This window comes from Gallus gallus, chromosome 8 (assembly GCF_016699485.2).
Source record: "Gallus gallus isolate bGalGal1 chromosome 8, bGalGal1.mat.broiler.GRCg7b, whole genome shotgun sequence".
Classification (NCBI taxonomy): domain Eukaryota; kingdom Metazoa; phylum Chordata; class Aves; order Galliformes; family Phasianidae; genus Gallus; species Gallus gallus.
This window is the reverse complement of record NC_052539.1, coordinates 5,824,479-5,844,471: the sequence shown is the minus strand read 5'-3', so window position 1 is coordinate 5,844,471 and position 19,993 is coordinate 5,824,479. Positions and strand designations below refer to the sequence as shown.

Genomic DNA, 19,993 nt, shown 5'->3' with positions numbered 1-19,993 from the left:
TCTTTATATTTAACTATTGTATCGTGGTGCTGAGACGGTTTTCCATTGGTGACTCTGCTGTGAGGAGTGGTCATCATTTATTTGCACAGCTCTGGTGGGGCAGATGTGTCTCACCAGTTTTTTCTGTTGAATAGAACATCCTGGGCTAAGTCATGGGGTTTTCCACTTCCATGGGGAATAACTTAGGATTGGCTTCCCTTTGAAGCATAGACTGTGGCCTTTTGGCATCTGTGAAGCGTCTCAGTGGAAAGTCAAAGGGCTGCCTGGCTGGTAAGGAGTATTTCAAGATCTTACTTGAGGTATCTTTTGCATACCCGCTCTCAAGGAGGAAACTGGAATACCTGTCAGTTGTTGCTGTGATGGGAGGTTGGGTTGGGTGGGAGGCGTCTGAGGAGAGGGAGATTGTAGGAAATACTTTTGCATTGGCACTCACGAACAGCTACAGCTTGTCTGTCATCCCTAAACACAGGGAAAACGCCCTCTCTGGATTTTCCTGTGTTTTTATCCATGTTTTTTTTTTTTTTCCTGCAGCTGGCAGGGAGTTGTTTCCAATCCATTTAACTGCAGATTGAGCTCTGATCCCCAAGTTCCCCCATCTCCCTGGAAACGACAATTACTTGATTCTGCTTCTTGCTCTGAAGGAAAAAGCTTTTCGTTTCTGCACTTGAGGCAGTCACCCTGCCTCTCATTGTTCTCAAGTCCTCAATGCTGTATTCTTTTACTTGAAAATACACGCCTCCTTTATCTCCTGGAATTAGCAGCTACACATGCTCATGAGCTATCGCTTATCCTGAAATATGATTGTGGCAGGGCAGGGAAAAGGGTTGGACGTATGCTCCTAGTTCCCATGCTGGTTGTGGGTGTGGAAGCAGGGTTATTAGAAACCTTCCTGTGGCCAAGAAGTGGTAGTTCTGGAGCCAGGCATGTAACGTTTACCAAGCTTTGCATCTTAATGGCACAGACCCAGCGTGGCAACAGTGGTGATGGATGCTGTCAGAGCTCTTCACCTTGCTCCTCACGCATCCCCTCCTGTTGCTTCCCCACAGGGCTTGCTCCCATTGTAAGTTGCTTGCTTGGTGCCACCCTGCAGCCCTTTTCTTCCAGCCCTGCACCCTGTTAGTCCCAGTTGCTAAGCTGAGATGAGACACATACAGATTGCCTGGCTGTAGTCAGCGCTGGTATGGTTTATATATAGTGCCTGCCTTTAGGAGGCTGAGGGATGCTTCTCCCTCCCATGGGGACACTGTGGAAGAGCCCCCTGTTGGAAGGCTGGGGTAGATTTGGGACAGGAGAAAAACCAGCATCTGGGCAAACATCCTGTGTAAGGACTTGACCTCATCCTGCTCCCTGAGAGGTTTGCATCCATGCCAGTGCTCTGACCCTTGTTCTCATTGCTGCCGCACACAACTGGTGCCTATCCCTGGCAGCTGGCAGGCAGTGGGCTGTAATGAGGTGTTTACGAGCCCAGCCCGGGCTCCTTCCAGTGCCTGAGACCTCAGTGACTCCCAGCTCTGCTCTGTCCCGTTCTCTTAGTGGCAGCTGATAGCACGTAGCTGTTGGTGTCATGCACAAATAAGTAAAGATTTGGGAGCTTCGTGGCATTTGGAAATGACACATAGCACAGCTTTTGCAAATGTCACTGCGCCTGGACTGGCAGTGGCTTTGTGAGCACTGCCTGAAGACCTTGCTACGTCTTGTCAGTGCTGTTGGCTTCATCCCCCCGCTGTTAGAAACGCACCCTCGGAACTACTTAATTCTGTTAAGATCTGTTGGAATCGTATCTGCGTTGTTTGCACGCATTTCCCCTTCTCTACGCTTAGATGGACTGTTAGCAAGTGTTCATCGTGTTGCTGTTGGAAGTAGAAGTGCTGCTCCCCCACACTTTCTGTCTGCCTAAGTATAGCAGAGGCAAACACTGGTCTCTTATTTACAAAACAGCTATGAGGGGCTGTGGATGTTTGCTGCTAAGAACACCAACACTGCCCCAAACAGGTGTCAAACGGGTAGAAATCCTTGCTACTTAGACCTGTTCTAAATGGCAGTTAGTAATGAACCTGCTAATTGCTGTTTTAACAAGAGTTTTCTGTTTTTCATGCCTCTGTTTGCAAGTCTATGACTTATAAGTCTGGAATGAGAGCTTTCAGCTGCCAGGAGAAGAGGGTAATTAGTGGCCTTTTCTTGGGAGGTCAGGTAATGTACACCAGGCTGTTCTCCCTGGGAGTCCTAAGGAACATCACAGCCCTCTGGGGAGGGTTGTCTTCCTCCTCTGAGTTAGAACAGTGAATAATTTGTAGTGGTTCCTTAGGCTTTCTCACGTCTGCCAGCTGCGTGGAGGTGGGCTGTGTGGTTAGGAGGGTTTGTCAGCGTTAAAATCCGGCTAATTCACCCAGAGTGCATTTATGGCATTGTTGTGCTGGATTTTCATGTGCTGGTTGAAAGCAACTGGGGCCAAACAAATGTACAAATGCCACTTTGTTATGAATAACTGACACGTGCATACGTGGTACTGCTTTATCCGTAGCTGCTAGAGCAGAGGTTCCCCCCCAGCAGCGATGCAGCAGGCTCTTGACTCGGTTTCCCCAAAGCACTGCAGTTGAATAACCCCTTGTGCAGCACCTAATTCTGGTTAGGGAAGCGATTTTCCTCCTTAGGGTTTGGATTCCAAATGCAACCTGCTCTGCTCTTTGTGCTGCGCTGTCAGACCCAAGGTACCAGAGTACACACAGTTCGTCCCCTCCCAGCCTGCTGCTCTCGTTGTCCTGGAATGAAGCTCGTTTTGCAGAGCCCCCTCCAAGCTATCATCTCCCAAATTATGCCTCTCAAGCGAGAGCCCCTCACAGAGAGCAGGAGCAGTGAGCACTGACTCGAGCTGTCCGCCCTGCTGCCGGCTCACAAACACAAGCACATTGCAGGGAAGACAGCGGGAACCAAAGGGCAACTGTTGCTAAGCTCCCAAAGGAAGAATTCTCAGTATTTTTATATCGCTCAAAGGAATGGGAAGCAAAGGCCGTGTTCTGTAAATATAGTCCTCCGGGATATGTTTGCACAGGCAAATGAGGCCTATCTGTAACTCTAAGCTACCTAGCAACTGCAGCGTGTGCTGGCTGCAGTGCAGCAGAGCTGCAGCCCTGTCCCCTGTAACTTGCTTTTTTAAGCTGAAAACTGTGAAGCTTGCTGCCTTACCGAGGAATAGAGACATGACCCGGCGAGGCAGCGGTCGCCCCAAGATTAATGAGCTTCTGCATGAAGGTGTCGGACCATCTCATACTCGTAGCGAGCTTCAAGCAGGCCTGAACAGATGAAGATGAATGGGAAACGTGCTGCTGTGCAGGAACCCAGTGGAAGGCTGCAGGTCTGTTTCCCACTCCTCATTCATCACAGTGGTTGAGGTTGCTGCCAGCCGTGACACCGAGTGGTGCGGCTCACTTCACACTGGAATGGGTCACTGGTCCTCCCCGGGTCTGTCCCAGCACTGCACAGCTGTGCCTTCCAGGTGAGGGGATGGTGGGCACGCTGGGTGCTACGGGGAGCTGTCGGAGGATACGTGGCTGTGTCTTAGCTCTGCCATCCTCTGCCTGCCAACGTACTGGTGGCTGAGGTGGGGCATCACTTATAGCTTGTTGCCACAGTGTTAGAAACTACAGGATGTAACCGCCGTGGAGTGAGTTTACAGGTAGGTGGAATGGTAATTGACTGTGACCCTGAATGGCTACAGCAGGAGATGAGCAAGGCCACGTGAGAGCTGGGGCTAAGATGAGTTAAAGAAGTCAGACATAGGCGCAGAAAATAGCGAGGCCTCTTAAACAGGAGAGAAATCATCTTTTTACACTGGTAGAGAGTGATGGGACAAGAGGGAACAGCTTTAAACTAAAAGGAGGGAGATGTAGATGGGATATCAAGGACACTTAGCTCTGAGAGAGTGGTGATGCCCTGGCACTGCTGCCCAGAGCTGTGGGTGCCCCATCCCTGAAGGTGCCCCAGGCCATGGGTGGGCCCTGGGCAGCCTGAGCTGGGGGGCAGCCAGCCCATGGCAGAGAGTAGAGCTTGGTGATCTCTGAGGTCCCTTCCAACCCAATCGTACTGTGATTCCGTGGTAATTCTACGTGAAACGGGTGGGGAGATCTAGCAAAGCAAAATAAAAGGATGCTTAGAGTTCAAGTGCAGATTTTTAGTTTAAAAAAAGGGCCTTTTTTTCATGGCGGAGTGGAACCACAGCATTTGTGAGATCCTGTTGCCTTTGTTATTCCTTGCGTGTCGGTACGAGATCTCTCTTTCTCCGTGTTGGAACAGCTGTCAGCACTGTGGCAAGCCAGATCGTTTGATTTAGGTGTCACAAGAGCCTTACGGAGAGCTTAGATTGACCTCTTGAAGTAAAACAAACTTTGTAATGGGATTAACTGTCTTCTTTCCTAAGTGGCTGCCTTCCTGCTGCTCGCCTTAGCACAGCATACCGGCAGCTCCATCAGGGTGATTATTTGGAGCCAAAATGTGCAATGTCTGTCACATTTCTGTGAGCTAGGATGAATTTTGGTTCTGAAACCCTGTCATCCCATGCCCAGGAGGCCCTCAGTAATGAGTTGTGTTCATTAGCTAGTCTTTCTGATCCTTTTTTTCCGGCAGAGTGGTGGCAGTGTCATTAGCAGAGTATGTGAGGCATTGCCACCGGGCAAGCGTTTCCATCCCGGCCTCTGACCCCCATCCCAGGGCCAGCCTGGCTTCCCATGCCAGCTCATTGGCTCTAATTGCTCACCCAGGGCTCCGGGTGGTGCTGTGGATGGAGGGGGGACCACTCTGACAGGGCCCTGTGCCCGGTGGCATGGGTTTATAGGCGGAGGGATTGGGAGCTGCCTCTGCACCCTGAGTGTCAGCACCAACGAGGCGTGAAATCCCGCAGGGACTTTTTCCAATGCTTTGTAGGCCTCTAAATGTCAAGTGGGATGCTTGGTGGTGCCAGCAGCCAGGCTGTGGGGGAGAGGCACCTCGGCACCCTACCAGGCAGTGAGTCATCCATCTGGTCCCAGCTTAATGTGACTGGAGAAGCGAGAGCGCTAATGAGTAAGGTGTAAGTAAAGGGGATGGCCTACCAATTTGCCTTCCATATCGGAGCCAACTTGGGGTCCTCTGAGGCTACGGGGACCTGGGGGGTGCAATAAGTCTCCGTTGGGTTCTTGTTTTGGTCAGGGACGTGGTCAGTGGGCATGGTGGGCAAGTGTGGATGGTTGGACTAAATGATCTTAGTGGTCTTTTCCAACCTTAATGATTCTGTGAATCCTTTGATTAGACTGCAGCATTCATTTTTTGATGGTGAATTCAGCTGTTCTTATTAGTGAGACTGCTGGCAAATGGTTGCATTGGAAGCCCCATCCTTCTCAGTTAAACACCCCCCGGTAACACTTCTCAGACGTGAGAGATGACACTGGGAGAGGAATCCCATCTGTCAGCAGGGAGTGGTGTGCTTCCTCCAGCTTGCAATTAAATCATGTTTCTTTTTGTTAGTGGGATATAAGCCATGAGAGTGCTTATCCAGGCTGGATGTGGCTCTGGGCAGCCTGGTCTGGTGGTTGGAGACCCTGCACATAGCAGGGGGTTGGAACTGCATGATCATTGTGGTCCTTTTCAACCCGGGCCGTTCTGTGATTCTATGATAGGGTGATTCAAAATTAGACGCAGTTATATTGTCCTACACAACCCAAAGTAAATGAGCAGGATATATATATTTATTTAGTCAAAACAGCATTTGGGGATTTCCCTGCTCTACAAACACGGGATTTAAATAGGAGAAGAAATTAGAGGTTGCCTCCTGACAGCTCCTCGGTGCTCTCTCTTGTTACTTTACTTTAAATTGGGCCCTGAGGCTATAGGAGAGGTTTGCAGAATCTAAGGGAAGGTTGTTCTTAGGAAGTGGTTGGTATTTGACAAAGCCTGTCAGCTCCCAATGAGTCCTGCTTGTGCTCCTCGGGGCTGTTCGCCTTTTAGCTGCATTAAGCCCACCATCACGTCTCTGCCATTGATCAGCATTAAATAGAAGTTCCTGCTGGCTGGGGGAGCACTACTGCCCGCCCTTCCTTCCCTCATAGATAGGATTACTGAGGGCTCAGTAAGACTGGGTTTCAAGCCATAAGGTGGTAGTAGGCACGTGCTTCGGGATGCCATCCGATGGCTCTTCTCTCATAGATAAGTCACTTCTGGCTGTCTCACTCCTCCCTTTGTGTGCTGGGGTGGAGGAGCACATCATTCACAGCCTACCTGGCCACGTGCTCAGTTTGCTACCATTTCCCACTGAGCACGCTGTCAGGATGTATTCCTTCCATTTAGGTTCCACCTAATCTGAGGCTGAACGGCTTGCCATCATAGGAGCCTGTGTTTGCCAAGCCTTGATCAAGAGGCTTCTAATTCATGCTGCAGGTGGAACTGCTCCACGCACGCAGTCAGATTGGCATCGTGCAGCAGGGCTCACCTGGCTGTGTTTCCTGATAACCTCAGGCTTCTGTCAGCTTTTATCACAGCTTCCACCCTCAGCACAACCCGCAGCAGGCTGCGGTGGCTGACGCACCACGAGTGCTTATCGAGGGCCGCTGTGCTCTTATCCAGGTCTTCAATAATACATGGCATTGATTTTCTTTTTTTTTTTTTGCCTGTGTTGAATACTATATGGTGTTTACATTCCCCAGAATAATTCAGCAGGGTAAACAGATAGTATTCTTTGGAAGTAAAGTCAATATTAACTGCATTCGGAATAGTATTTGCCGTCTATCTTTGATGGAAAGCGACTTTTCTCTTGCCTGTGTTTGGAAGGGGCTATAATTTCTGCACAGTATTGCTCTCTCAGAATGCGTGTCAGAAACTGTTTCCCCCGTGGCTGCTGTTGGTATCGAAGGTATTTGTCTATCAGCAGTTTTTGCAGGCAGTAAATTCAGTTGCTACACGTGCCTGTGGCTGTTTTCCTGCTCCGTGGCCACTCACAGCTTCAGTTCAAAGGTTGAAGCCTTCCATTATTCATCCGCGTGACCCTTCTGGGGGCAGTTTGTGGGTGTGTTTGTGCAGGGTGCCCACTGGGATCGCCTTTGACAGGGGAAGCTGAGGATGCTAATGGAAATCCTGCAGTGAGGGCTGCAAGTGGCTCTGGTGGCGTGCAGCTCCCCATCATCTCTGCAGCAGGTGGAGGTACCGTGGGTGCTGCAGCAGGACACTGAACTCAAACAGCCTCTGACACAGCCCAGCACCTCCAGGTTGCAGACAGGCTCATCAGAACATGTTAAAATAGACCCCCTGCAAGAGGAGCTGAAGCTGTGCCTACAGCTTCACGTGTTGCAGCTTTGTGCTGATGGCGTTTCCTCGTGCATGTGCTGTTTGGAATAGCTTTGTAGCTCGGGGCGTTGCTGGGTGGTGATACAAAGGGCCTCACGCCTCCCACTGCCAGCTATGCTGCAGAAGGCTTTCTGCAGCCCATGGCATGATGAGAACTTCAGGCTCTTTCCCCTCTTGGAGGTGTTGAGATCTCCCAGGAGTCCATTGCACTTCTGTCATCCCGACACTCCAATGGTGGATCTGGTGGTTTCTAGCACATCATTAAATGGAATTAAATTAGGATGAAGCAGCTCCTGTTGAAATAGACCCTGACATTGCACGCACACAGAGCAATGTATTGCTCCCCAAAAACTGGCGGGCGGTAGATGGAGCCTCTGGGCAGAATGCAGATGCCTTGATTTTTCTACCCCCCTGAGCAGTGCTGAAGAGGGCCACTAGGACCAGCCAGTGGAGATTGAGATATAATTGCTTGCCTGGAGCAGTAACGTATTCCTGTGCGCTGGCTGAATACCAATGAGGCCAGGAGGAAGGAAGGTATCAAGCAGAATCGCAGGCAGGAGGAAAAAGAAGGGAAGTGATTAAAGGATGGGACTCAACGGCCAAGGCTGAAGACGATAGGCTTGTCCTGATGACAGCATTCTGCCAGGGAGTGGATTTGGTTTTGTACCGAAGGTTTTTCAGGAGCCGAATGCACTGCAAGGGTGGTGGGTGAGAGAGAGCACAGAGGAGCCAGTAGGGGGACAGGAAGGGGATTGGGGTCGGGGTGACCTGGCTGGGATGGTCCGGGTCCATCCCCTCCATGAACGGAGAACGTCCCAGCAATGCCACTTAGCTGCTCCTCAGTGCTGTGGTGCTCTGCCATGGATGTACCCTCAGCGTTGCCATATCTCCCTGAAGGTGTGGACTTCCAGTTTGTTTGAGTTCTGCCCTTAAAAACAAACCAAACCAAACCCAAACCAGCCAGCCTGGCCCAAGCATCAAGCCTAAGCCCCTATAGGGAACCTGCAGCTTGCAGGGTAGATGTTGGAAAGCACTTAACCCTTCAGCTGCCTCTTGGAATGAGCATTTAGGATCTGGTAGGGGAACTGAACATGGAGACGTAATGGGCCAAAAGTAACGTAGGAGAGCACAGCCTTAGGGTCTGAGTCACTGCACATCAGCGCCTGCCTGTTCTTCCCTATGAAATAATGTAGTGGAGGAGCTGATAGGGGAGGACAGCGTCTTGCAGTTGATTGCTAATTGATAAGCATCACCTGAGCCCTGCTTTGTGCCAGCAGCACTTGGAAACGTGACATTGGAGCCCATATGGTGCAGGGCATCCGTGTGGCTGCGGGGTCAGAGCTGCCCTGGGTGCCACCAGGCTGCAGGGAGGGGAGGGTGAGTGCTCTGCTGCTGGCCCTGTGTGACGGCAGGCAGGCTGGGCAGGCGTGCACAGCTCAAGTTTATATCAGGGCTGCTAAGAAGGGAAGGAGAGAGCAAATGGGCCCCGTTGTTTCCCCCATCCCGAAGCAGCCCGTGGGATTCCCACGCCGGCCGTCTTCTCTCAGGCTGTTTGGGCACTCGTTTGCCGCTTGCGTCTTTGCAAACCGAGCCACGCTCTTACAAAACCCTTCTCGTTGCCTCATTGCTTTTCCTTTGTACGGCCCGTGCCCTTTGCGAAATGCAGCCCTCAGCTTCCCCCTGCTGTCCGGACTGAGGATGACAGCAAGCCTGCCTCGTCTGCCACGAAAAGCAACGCTGTGCTGCACGTCTCAGTGCCAAATGCAAAGCGTCGGCTGAGTTTAAGCAGGCTTCTTAAAGAAGCGACCCGCCTTAGGTTGTACAGAGGTGTGCTGTTCTTCTCTTTTGCAGCTAAAAACCACAGCGACACCCAAGTGTTCTTCTACCTGTGGATTATCTTCTATTTCATCAGCTCTTGCTACACCCTCATCTGGGACCTGAAGATGGACTGGGGTCTCTTTGACAAAAATGCTGGTGAAAATACCTTTCTTCGAGAAGGAATTGTCTACCCACAGAAAGTGAGTCTGTCGGGGATGGCTTCTGCCGTGGTACCAAAATGCATTCCCATTCGTTTCAGCTGCACGTTGCAGTTGGCTGCTTTGTGCCCCCTGCATGCCGGGCATGAGGATGTTCCAGCAGCAGAGCTGGTATCAAAGAGATGCTGCTGCTGGTCCTTTTAGTGACCGAGGAGCAAATTCTCTCCCTGCTGCCTCTGCACCACGCTGGTTGTATCTCCAATGAGAAGCTATGCAAACGTAAGCCAATTGAAAACCAGACCTTAGCACAACTGTGCAGTGCTTTGCGTAGATAGCTGGCGGGGCCTCTTCCCCAGGAATGAAAGGGATGTGAGTGTCACTGTGTGCGTTGTGTTGTGCAGACGGCCTGCGTGAAAGCCACAGAGCTGATTTAAAAGCTGAAGCACGCAGGCCTGCCTCTTCTGGAAGGCCTTCTTGCTGACCTGTCCCATCTCGTGCTCCAGGCATACTACTATTGTGCCATTGTTGAGGACGTGATCCTGCGCTTTGCGTGGACCATCCAGATCTCCCTCACTTCCATGGAGATCTTCCCATACGCCGGGGATATCATTTCTACTGTTTTCGCCCCACTTGAGGTTTTCAGGTAAGGCTGAGCAGCTCGTTTGGATTCCCTATTGCTTGTGAAACATCAGCACAGTGGGGAGCCTTTTGCTCTTCGGACTCTGAATTGGAGGGAGAGGTCTTGCAGGGCACTCAGCTGAGCAGGGTGCTGAGGAAGGCTCTGCAGCAACGTGAGCCTGGGCCTTTGGCTGCATTTACCATTCCCTCTGCAGCTGCTGGATCTAATCCCAAAGGATGCCTTAGAACTAAGTTTCTCCTTCAGATTGCATCACTGGCAGAAGCATTTGAGATTTCTCTTAGTTTCATGGTTACAGTTATTCTCCTGTTATGCTCCAGTTATGCTCCTTTCCACCAATTTGCAGCCTGCCCCATTGGCCTGCAGCCTGCCCCTGAAACCCTTACGGGGTTTCAGGGCTCTTTACACCCTCGTGCTCTTGCTGCAGACCCCCATATGAATAATCTTTGCAGCCGAACCTCATTCATGTACATGGCAGAGGTTGCCGTATGTTTTTCCTTCCTCTTGCAATGCCTGCTGCCTCGGTGCAGACCCGGGCTGTCATCATTAGGACAATGAATGAGCCCGCCAGCTCGTTTGTTCCCCGGGGAGCAGGGAGATGTCACAGCAGGTGCTGCTGGTAGTTGTTTGCTGTCCCTCTGTACTCCGAGCACGTTCCCAGTGGTACTTTGTGATGAGTGGGAATAGGCAGTGCCGTCCAGGCGCACGGATCGGTGCTCCGCCAAACACAGCGGCGCCTATAAAAGCGGAGCCGCGTCAATAAATCTCTCCTCTTCTCCACCCAGGAGGTTTGTCTGGAACTTCTTCCGCCTGGAAAACGAGCACCTGAACAACTGTGGTGAGTTCCGTGCCGTGAGGGACATCTCCGTGGCACCGCTCAACGCCGACGACCTGACGCTGTTGGATCAGATGATGGACCAGGAAGACGGCGTGAGGAACCGCCGTAAGAACAAGCAGTGGAAGCGCAGCCAGAGCATATCCTTGCGCAGACCTCGCCTTGCTTCACAGTACGTTTGGCCTCTCCTCCTGGAGCCCTGGTGTGAGGGCAGTTCCCTTTGCAAAGCTCCCCTCCTGCACTAGCGGCTTGTGGCAGCGCCCAGGGGTTGGACAGCCGGAGCTGCAAGGCAGGCTCTGCTCGTGTTTCCAGGCTTCCCCAAGCACAGCTCCAGAGCCCTTGGCTAAGAGAGCAGCTCCTGGGGTGAGGAAGCATAGAATCATAGAATGGCCTGGGTTGAAAAGGACCACAATGATCCTGCAGTTCCAACCCCCTGCTGTGTGCAGGGTCGCCAACCAGCAGACCAGGCTGCACAGAGCCACATCCAGCCTGGCCTTGAATGCTTCCAGGGATGGGGCATCCACAGCCTCCTTGGGCCACCTGGACGTGCAGGGAGCACTGTGCAGCATTGGCTGCAGAGCACCTCCCTGTTTCATCGCTGCCTGGAAGGGGTGGGAGGAGGAAGCAGCGGCCTCTGCTCCCTCATGAGTGTTTTCTGTTTGTGTTTCTTTCCAGGTCCAAGTCTTCTGACACGAAGGTATTGATAGAGGACCTAGCAAAAGAAGTGAACACATGAAGCAGCCACGGCCTCTTATTCAGCATCCTTTGTTTTCTCGTTCTGCTCCCCTCTTCCCCAAGTAACCCAATCTCTGGTACAGTTCCAGCTGCAAACAGGAGAAAACACTGAACACGTTTTTCCGAGCTCTTCCAGACCAGATCCTATGGACTCCACCAAGCTCACTGTGTTTTGTTTCTTTTCCTCTGCGTTAATTTCGATGTCCTATTTGAAACAACCAACCAACCAAACACAAAATAAAACCTTTTACTTTCTTTTTGCCAATAAAGAGGACAGTTCAGGAAAGAAGGATTGTTTACAGTCTCACCAAGGACATACACACCTGTCTGGATAAAGAAGCATCATAGGGACTCCCTATTGGGACAGTGCCGAGAACACCCTCGGTTTCTGCTTGGCCCGGTTTTGACTGGTTGAAACCGGACTGAAGTTTTTAAATCTGATTATTTTGGGGTTTGTTTTTGTTTTGTTTTGTTTTCTTCATATCCAGCGCTGAGGCACTGGCTGCACTTGCAGGGAAAGTGCACTTAGAGCAGTACCTTCATTCATGAAGCTACTTTTTAATTTGATGTAACTTTTCTTATCGTCCGTATCTCTTTCCTTTTGGACCTGTGCTGTACGTGTTACGTAGAGTTCTCACATTATTTATGGAACCTAACAACCATCCGAGAGTGCTTCTGAGTCCTGTGCAATGAAGGTTGTACCGGTGATGCGAACCCAGGCGTGCGGATGGAGGTGTGCAGGGTTGTGGGGTTGTGCACCCGTTTCCCTTTGCTTGCTTGCTTGCTTTTCACTTTTAGTTGAAACCAAAGCTTCTCTCTTTCCGACTTTGGGTTGCCCCCTCCACTCCCTCCAGCTGAAGGCTGGCTTTCCGTGCAGCTGTGTGCCAGCAGCACAGGCCCGCTGTAAGGGAGGGCTGAGTCCTGCTCCAGTGGCTGCTTCCCAGCATCATCGTCCGGATCTCACGCTGTATCTCAAAGCCTTAAATCACCTTCAGCTGAGCCCTGTAGGTAGGAGCGGCGCTGCGCCTCGCTCTCTCCTCCCGTAGCAGAGGTCCTGGCAGGGGTGTGTTGGGCTGCCGGCGGGAGGTGGGCTCTGCCCATTCCATCCTTGCCCCGATATCTGTTGGCTCCCGTCTGGTTTTGGCAATGGGACTGCAGGAATCCCTGCTGTCACATCCTCGGTTCTGTTCTTTTGCCCTGGGCTGGTAGCGTGGCTTCTCCCCTGACTGCTGCCTTGGGTCTGCTCTGGTTTTGCCCGCTGTGCTTTTCGCCCGGAGGGTCCGAGGAAGGAAACTCAGTTCTCTTCCTTTCATTTGGAATAGGTTAAAACAAAGTGGCAGCGGATCCGTGCCAGAGCAAGGTCGGCGCTGCAGGTTGGGAGCTGCGGGTTGCGAGCAGTCTGAATCTTGTTGTGCAGTTTCTCAAAGCCTTATGGAAAGCCTTTCTCCTTCCTGGCTCTTTCCCTTCCCTTTATTTCTGTTTCTGCCTTTGCTGCCAGGAGAAATAAGCAAAAAGGGGAGTGCTGCAGCTGGCAACCATTATCTCCCAAAATAAAGCGCCGTCCCCTTTGGCAGGGAGCTCCCAACCTGCCACAGCTTCAGAGAGATCAGGAGGGCACGTTCCTCCCAAGCCAGCCCTGTGGAACGTGCAGCCATCACAGCGGCACAGATTGGGATGGAGGTTGGCGACGGGCTGGGTGGACTGGATGTCCTCACGCTGTGCCACCGCGCGCACGGGCACAGCGAGCTGCTGCCTTCAGCCTCCCTTTAACCTCAGTTCTTCTTCCAGAAGGCGACCGGGTTGTTTTGTCTCCTTGGAAAAGAGGGTTTGGGGCTCCTAGGGGAAGAGCGGATGATCCTCGCGGCATCCGTGCCGGCCGCAGCTGGCCTCGCCGCTGCTGGAGGGTTAGCCTGGCCCTGGGAACACCACCGGAGGAAGGCAGGTTTGTGGGAGGAGGAGAGGAGGGGGCTGCCGGCACCGCTTGGTGCCCAACCAGGGCCTCGTCCTCCTGGCGTTGGGGCTGCGGAACGCTCCGGCCCCTCCCCATCCCTGCCACGTCGGTCTCACGGTTCCTCTCCGCCGCCCCGACCTGTAGATGTCCAAAGTAATTATGGAGTGTGATTAGTCCTCTGTGGGTGCTTTCTTTCTTCCTTTCTCTTTCGCTATCCCCTTCTCCACTCTTCTCTCTGGCTAAGTGGAAAAGGTGAGGACAAAGACTTGCCGCTTGCTTGGACTCATGGTGTACTGTGACTGCGCTGTTAGCTGTCTCCTCTCTCCTTCCCAAATGGATATCATTTCTGAAGTGTGGAATTCCCTCCTTGATAAGTAGGTTTTAAAAATGGAAAAAAAAAAAAAAAAAAATGCACAATGTGACGCTGTTTCATAGTTCCTAGGTGGTTGTATCAAAGCAAAGTTACTGTGATTGTGTTTTTAAAAGGAAAAAGTGATTGGTTACCCCATCTGTCCCTTTTTCATTATTACAAGCTCTTTGTTTTCCAATGACCTGACGCTCCTTTGTCGCTGCTCTGCGCCCGCCTTCCCAAACGTGTCCCACTGGGTCCCCAAACCCACCCCCAAACGTGGGGCTGTAGGGCCGGGCAGCGCCCCAATGGGATTTGCGGCGCCGCTGCCGGATATTGCGATGCCCCTACCCCGCTGTAGGGCTGATTTAAGAAGATAACGGCTGTTTCTCGTGCTGGTGGGGGCCGGAGCCGGGGGGTGGGGTGGGGGATTAAAACAATTTCATAATCCCAGCGATTTCCTCCGGGTCGGGATTATGAAACCAATGATGAATAGCAAAAGCCGCAGCGTGCAGCGGGACCGCCTCGCCCATAGGCCCCGCGGCTCCCCGGCGTGCCCCGTGCCTGCAGGTGAGTGCTGCCCGGCGTGGGGGGATGGGGTTCCTGTGGTGGGATGGGGCTGTGCAGGGAGGGGGGTACGCCCAGGGGGCTGCTGGGCTTTGGGGTGAGGGACAGCTGCGGGGTTCGGCCTGGGGACAAGCAGGAAGAGCGAGGATGCGGGTGATGCGCATGGGATGCTCCAGCACTGTGGGGTTTGCTGGGGGGGAAGGAGAGCGGAGAAGCACCATGGGGTGCTCAGGGATGGGGGGAGTGCTCTCGGGGTGCGCTGTGAGGGGGTCCCGGCCCTTTGTTTGCACAAGAGGAGGGTGTCCCATGGGTGGCCTCGGCACCGCTTTTGGTGCGCCGTGTCCTCGGTGTCCCCTGGGCTGCGTGTGACCGCGGTGGCCCCGTGGCCGCCTCCGGCTCGGGTGTCAGCATCTGCGCCAGGCTTGGCTGGGAGCCCCGCCATGGAGGAGGAGGAGGAGGAGGAGGAGGAGGTGGAGGGGGAGGCCGGGCGGGAGGCAGGGCCGGCCGCAGCCAGCAGCCCAGCCAAGCGGCGGAGCTCCGGCAGGGCTGGAGGGGCTGGGATTTGCTGCTTGTTTTTTTTTAATTTCCTCCCTTTGCTTCCTTCCCCTCTTCCGCTTTCTTCTCCCTCCATCCCGGCCCTCTCCCGACGCTCGGGGTAAGCCCGGCCCTCGTGGCTGTCCCCGCTCTGTGCAGACGCACGCGGCGCTGAGGGGGGCACGGGGTGACAGAGGGGTGTTCCTCATCCCCGGCACGTTGCGGGCTCCCTGGGAGGGGATGAGGGGTTGCTGGGCCGAGCGGGGCACGGAGGGCTCCATCGGTGCCGTTGGGAAGGTGCTTCCATGCAGGGTTGGTGCTCCCAGGGCTTGGCATCACACGGGGACGGCCACGTAGGCCGCAGGCGGGTCGCCCTCATGCGCTCTCTCCTCGCAGGGCACATGGAGGGGCCCCGTCCCTCAGAGCCCCCCCGGGGCCCCCACGCCGTGCTGGAGGGCAAGGTGAAGGCGCTGAAGGAGAAACGCGGCGCCGAGAGGCCCTCGCCCAAGAAGCCCCGTGCCCGCAGGGGGAAGGCTGGAGCTGAGGAACCGCGGGCGCAGCTCCGCACATATCTGACCGATGGGCTGCTGGACGGCACTGCGCCATGGGGGGATCGGGGGGGGCTGGGGGGCTCTTCCCCTCCGGTCTCTGCTGGCAAGGAGGTGACGGCGGGCCCGGAGCCGCTGTCCTTGGCTGAGAGGGTGGAGAGGAACCGGCGGCTGCTTCACGAGGTGCTGGGGATGCACGGTGTGTGCCTGGGCTTCGGCCGTCACTGCGGGTCCCAGTGGGGACCTCTCCTATGGAGATGGGCCCTGGGCAACCTGAGCTGGGGGGCAGCCAGTCCACGGCAGGGGAGGGCTGGGAGGGCTTTGGGGTGCCCTTCAACCTATGCCATTCTATGGACCTATGATTCTATGGCTCTCCAGTCTCCATCCCCTCAGCCCTGGGGTCCCGTGTCCATTTTCTGGGCTCTCAGATGGCAAAACGTGCTTCAGGGAGTTGGCCCCAAAGGGAGTTGGCACGGAGCTGGGAGCTCCCAGTCATGCTTTCCCCCTTCTCCTCCCATTCCAGAGGTGCCAGCGAGTGATGGCGACTGGGACTCAGGGGTCTCACTGCAAGATGCTGAGGGCTGCAGGTGGGACTCCAAGTGCTTCGCCTGAGGGCAAACAGGTCTGGGGGGGATGGGGGCTGGGGATACTGTGAGGGGATGGAGCAGGGCTGGCGCCAGGTGTCCCTGGCGGGAGAGAGGAGTGGGACAGAAATGTCTCCCCAGTGCTTAAGAGCTTACTGAAGGTAGGAATGCGTAATCTCATTGACCTAATGATAAACCTCAGCAGTGGGGCTAAAAATACGAGGAGGGATGGGCAGGTGAGTGGGGCTGCAGCAGCAATGCTGGGGGGCAGCAATGGAGGAGGTCTGGGGGCAATTTGGAGTGGAAGCACCTACGTGGCAATGATCCGTTTTCCAGCTCTCTGGCAGCTGAGGCTCAGCTGGTGCTGGTGGGCACAGGGCTGAGAGCCGGGGGTGCCCTGGGGCAGCCAAAATGGGGGTAAACAGCAGTGGGTCCTCGCGGCTTGGCACGGTGCGTGGGTGTGTTCCAGCTGTGGGGCAGGCTGGGGCCAGGATCCCCAAAGTGATTGCCGAGCTGATTATTTTAATCAGGAGGATTAGGGCCGTGGCCAATGGGAGGGGCAGTGCGGCAATGGGGCTGTGCATGGTTGCGGGTTCCCCCAAGGGCAGGGAACCCCTGTGCGTGTGGATAGAGAAATGGGGCTGGGCACAGCCCACAGCTGCGGGGCTGGGGCAGCACCTGCCTTTGTTTCCCCGCACGCCTCTGGGATGCCCCTGGTGCAGGGCATGGCCCCAGGCTTGTTGCCGAGCCCCCCAAATTGCCGCTACAGCAGCACGACAGCACCAGGGCTGCCTGCAGGGGTGTCCCCAGTGCCTGCAATCCAGGCCTCGCTTTCTCCCCGCAGAGCAGCCCCGTCACCGCTAAACCACTTTTAATCCGTGTTATTTTTTGCTAATCCTTCCCTGCAGGGCCTTTGTTCCCGGGCAGGAGCTCGAGCTGAGCCCACGCCATGAGCAGGCCAAGCAGCTGCTGCAGCGCGCCCGCATGAAGGCTCGCACCAACCCGCTGCGCGCCAGCCACGACCTCCTGCTGCTGCCCACCTCCACGCACCCCAGGTGAGCCCCGTGCCGTGCCACGTCCCACCCCACATCCAGCTCCTACCCCATGGCTGAGTCCTGACCCCTGCTCCCTTCTGGCACGTGTGGCTGCCCCAGCAGAGGTGCGGCGCGGGGGCCATATATGGGGAGGTGTGGGCTCGGTGCTCCCGGGCTGTTAGCCACGCTTCTCACCCAGTGGTGGAGGATTGTCCCCGCACCCCGGCAGCTCGCCACCCCTCTGTCCCCAATGCAGGGAGCCCAGCGGGACACCGAGGCCCAGCGACACCACACGGGAGGTGGAGGGCCCGGCGGGCGGCAGTCTGAGCGACTCATCCAGCGGGGAGTCGGGCTGCAGGGAGCCCCGGCGGCCACGGGGACCCTCCCCGTCCCGGGTGCGCTTCGAGGACGAGTCGGCTCGCGACGCCGAGGTGCGCTACCTGGAGCGGCTGCGGCACCGCCGGGTGCTGGGCTCAGCGCTGGAGCGCAACGGCGGAGAGCCCCGTGGGCACCCCGGGGATGGCCCCGTGAAACCCCGGGGTGGTGACGTCCCTGCTGGGGGCAAGTGCCAGGCCTGCGGTTCCCTGCTCGGTGCCGCCGTGCCGGCCGAAGGCAGCCCCGTGGCACGGGGACGGGAGCGCACGGCTCCCGGTGCTGCCACCCAGCCTGAGCCCAAGGCCCGGCCGCTGGGTCCTGGCGGGTCCCCGCTCTGGATCCTGCCTTCCCGGCAGCGCATCCACACCGAGAAGATCAAGGAGACTTACATCGGGAACGTCGCCTGTGGGGATGAGGCAGACTCGGCACTGGAGAGCACCGACACCTCCGATGGCTGCCGGACCGACAGCGAGGAGCCGCAGCCCCGCAGCCCCCACCCACGGGGGCACCGGGAGCCCCGGGCTCGCGGCCACCGCAGCCCCCGCACCCCAACACAAAAGGAGAAGGGTGCGAGTGCGGCCGGGGGCTCGGGGACACCTCGCCCCCCACCAGCGGGTACAGCTGGCAGCCAGGATGGGAGGCACACCGGTGAGGCGGTGGGTGACGGAGAGCCACTGGTCCCCTCCTCAAGGCCAGCAGGGCCTTCCCACACCCCCTCCACCACCACCGCTACAAAGGCCTGCTCCCAGGTGCCTTGCAGGACAAGTGTCCCTGCCAGCGGCCGCCAGTGCCCGGAGCCCGACACTGGGAGCTCTTTGCCCCAACCCAAGGGCGCGGGGCAGCGGCGGGGGCCCTGTGGCCCCGTCTGGCTCCCAGGGAGCCCTCTGCGTGCCTTTTCCACTAATAACTGTAACAACACCCATGGACAGAGCTGTGGGAGCCGCCCCCATGGGCTGGGGGCACAACCTGGGGAGACCACCAGGACACCCAAGGCACAGCACGACGGGAACGCAACACCTGGGTGAGTGGTGAGGGACTATGAGCATCCCTCCTCGGTTCAGCACCAGGCTCGGCCTCGCGATGCTTTTGGGCACCAGTAACCTGAAAGTCACAGTGGAGCAGGGTGAGGCTGTTTTTGGGGACAAGCTACTGCTAAACACTGTTGGGCATTGTCCTGCAGGGAGCCAGCACGGGCGACAAGCCGGAAGGGCAGCGGGGATGCGGCATCCTCAGGGCTGAAGCGGCTCCTGTGCAGCCTGAGCCAGAGCACCAAGCAGCGCCTGGGCCGCTTCCGCTGCTACAGCATGGAGCAGCTGCCCGGCCCCGCACCCAACGGCCCCAGCGTGAAGCGGTCGCCCTCACTGCAGGCACTGGTGAGCCGTCCTCTGCAAGGGGGAGATGGGGCTACGTTGGCTGTGGAGGGTTCTGGCGGCTGGGGACGTTGCGGGGTGCCACATCTCACTCAGTGTCACACTCCTCCAGGTGTCACCATTCCGCCAGCCCCAAAAAGCCGCCTCCATCCAGAGCCTGCACAGCCTGCTGGGCAGGGCGCCCCGAGCCAACGCATACCTGCTGCCCCAGCCAGGGGACGGGGACAGGTGGGACGGGGACACGGCCACGCTTAGCCCTGGCCTGGCGGTGCCGTGCTGGGCTCACAGCATCTCCCTGCAGGAAGGCGGCCTCGGGGCCGCGGCACTCGCTGAGCGTGGAGGACATCGGTGCACCCGACCGGCTGCGCACGGTGGGCCGCGTGGTGGAGGTGTTCCCCGATGGCACCAGCCTGCTGGAGATACAACGGCCGCCACACGGCTCCTTCGGCTTCCAGGTCACCTCCGGCCATGGCCGGCCTGACACAGGTACTGTGGCCACGGAATGGTAGACCAGCTTAAGTAGGAGGGGACCTTATCTAAGACCGTCACCCATATGGGTTTCGCGTGCTGGGGGCTGGTGGGTCACCTGGCAGCTCAGCTGCCTGCACCTCTCCCCACAGGTGTGTACGTGCAGGAGATGGCAGACGCGGGCACGGCCAAGCTGTACGCGGGGCTGCTGGGTGTGGGCGATGAGATCCTGCAGGTCAACGGGGCTGCTGTGTCGGGGCTGGGGCTGGCACGCATCCGGGAGCTGCTGCTGCAGGCAGACAGCCTGGCCCTGCGTGTGCTACGGCAGCGCCCGGCTCGGCGGTAGCGGTGTGGCTCCAGGAGGAGGAGCAGAGCGGTCTGCAGGCGCTGCCGGAGTCCTGCACGGAGCTAAAACGCAGTAAGGACCTCACCAAGACAAAGGGCCTGGATTTGCCCCGCTTATGTGCAACGCGTGGGTCCCTGCAGGGATGGGGACAGCAGGGAGGCAACACGGGACCAAGGACTTGCCCCTGGCACGGGGACACCTCAGCTCTCCGGCCCTGGGCTCTCCCTGCCCCAGCTGGAAACCTCTGCTCGTGAGCTGGTGGGTTTCTTTTAAGTTATTTCAAACTGCAAAAAGAAAAAACAAACCACGGAACTGTAAATATATACATATATATATATATATATGGAATGACAACACGTGGTGTTGTGCATATGTG

General features: G+C 56.2%; 2 protein-coding genes across 2 annotated transcripts in view; both read left to right on the top strand.

Moving 5' to 3' along the window:
• XPR1 (xenotropic and polytropic retrovirus receptor 1) overlaps positions 1-11,780 on the top strand; it is a 75,629-nt gene extending 63,849 nt beyond the window's left edge. The window contains exons 12-15 of the mRNA XM_422258.8: positions 9,160-9,326; positions 9,788-9,927; positions 10,707-10,928; positions 11,432-11,780. Coding sequence (XP_422258.3) covers positions 9,160-9,326; positions 9,788-9,927; positions 10,707-10,928; positions 11,432-11,492 — 590 coding nt within the window. The 3' untranslated portion in view covers positions 11,493-11,780. The remainder of the gene's footprint in view (positions 1-9,159; positions 9,327-9,787; positions 9,928-10,706; positions 10,929-11,431) is intronic.
• A 771-nt stretch (positions 11,781-12,551) lies between these two features.
• KIAA1614 (uncharacterized protein KIAA1614 homolog) lies at positions 12,552-19,971 on the top strand. Its single transcript, XM_025153253.3, has 9 exons — positions 12,552-14,361; positions 15,289-15,639; positions 15,964-16,027; positions 16,933-17,079; positions 17,315-18,454; positions 18,614-18,806; positions 18,916-19,031; positions 19,105-19,289; positions 19,424-19,971. The coding sequence occupies exons 1-9, from the start codon at positions 14,268-14,270 to the stop codon at positions 19,615-19,617; spliced, it is 2,484 nt and encodes an 827-aa protein (XP_025009021.1). The 5' UTR covers positions 12,552-14,267; the 3' UTR covers positions 19,618-19,971.
• The last annotated feature ends 22 nt before the right edge of the window (positions 19,972-19,993 follow it).

Excerpts from the sequence above, each read along its gene's own strand:
- KIAA1614 (XM_025153253.3), top strand. The coding sequence starts at position 14,268 with ATGAAACCAATGATGAATAGCAAAAGCCGCAGCGTGCAGCGGGACCGC. Across the intron at positions 15,640-15,963 it reads CGAGGTGCTGGGGATGCACG|AGGTGCCAGCGAGTGATGGC; the intron begins GTGTGTGCCTGG and ends CTCCCATTCCAG. Across the intron at positions 19,032-19,104 it reads CAGCCAGGGGACGGGGACAG|GAAGGCGGCCTCGGGGCCGC; the intron begins GTGGGACGGGGA and ends ATCTCCCTGCAG.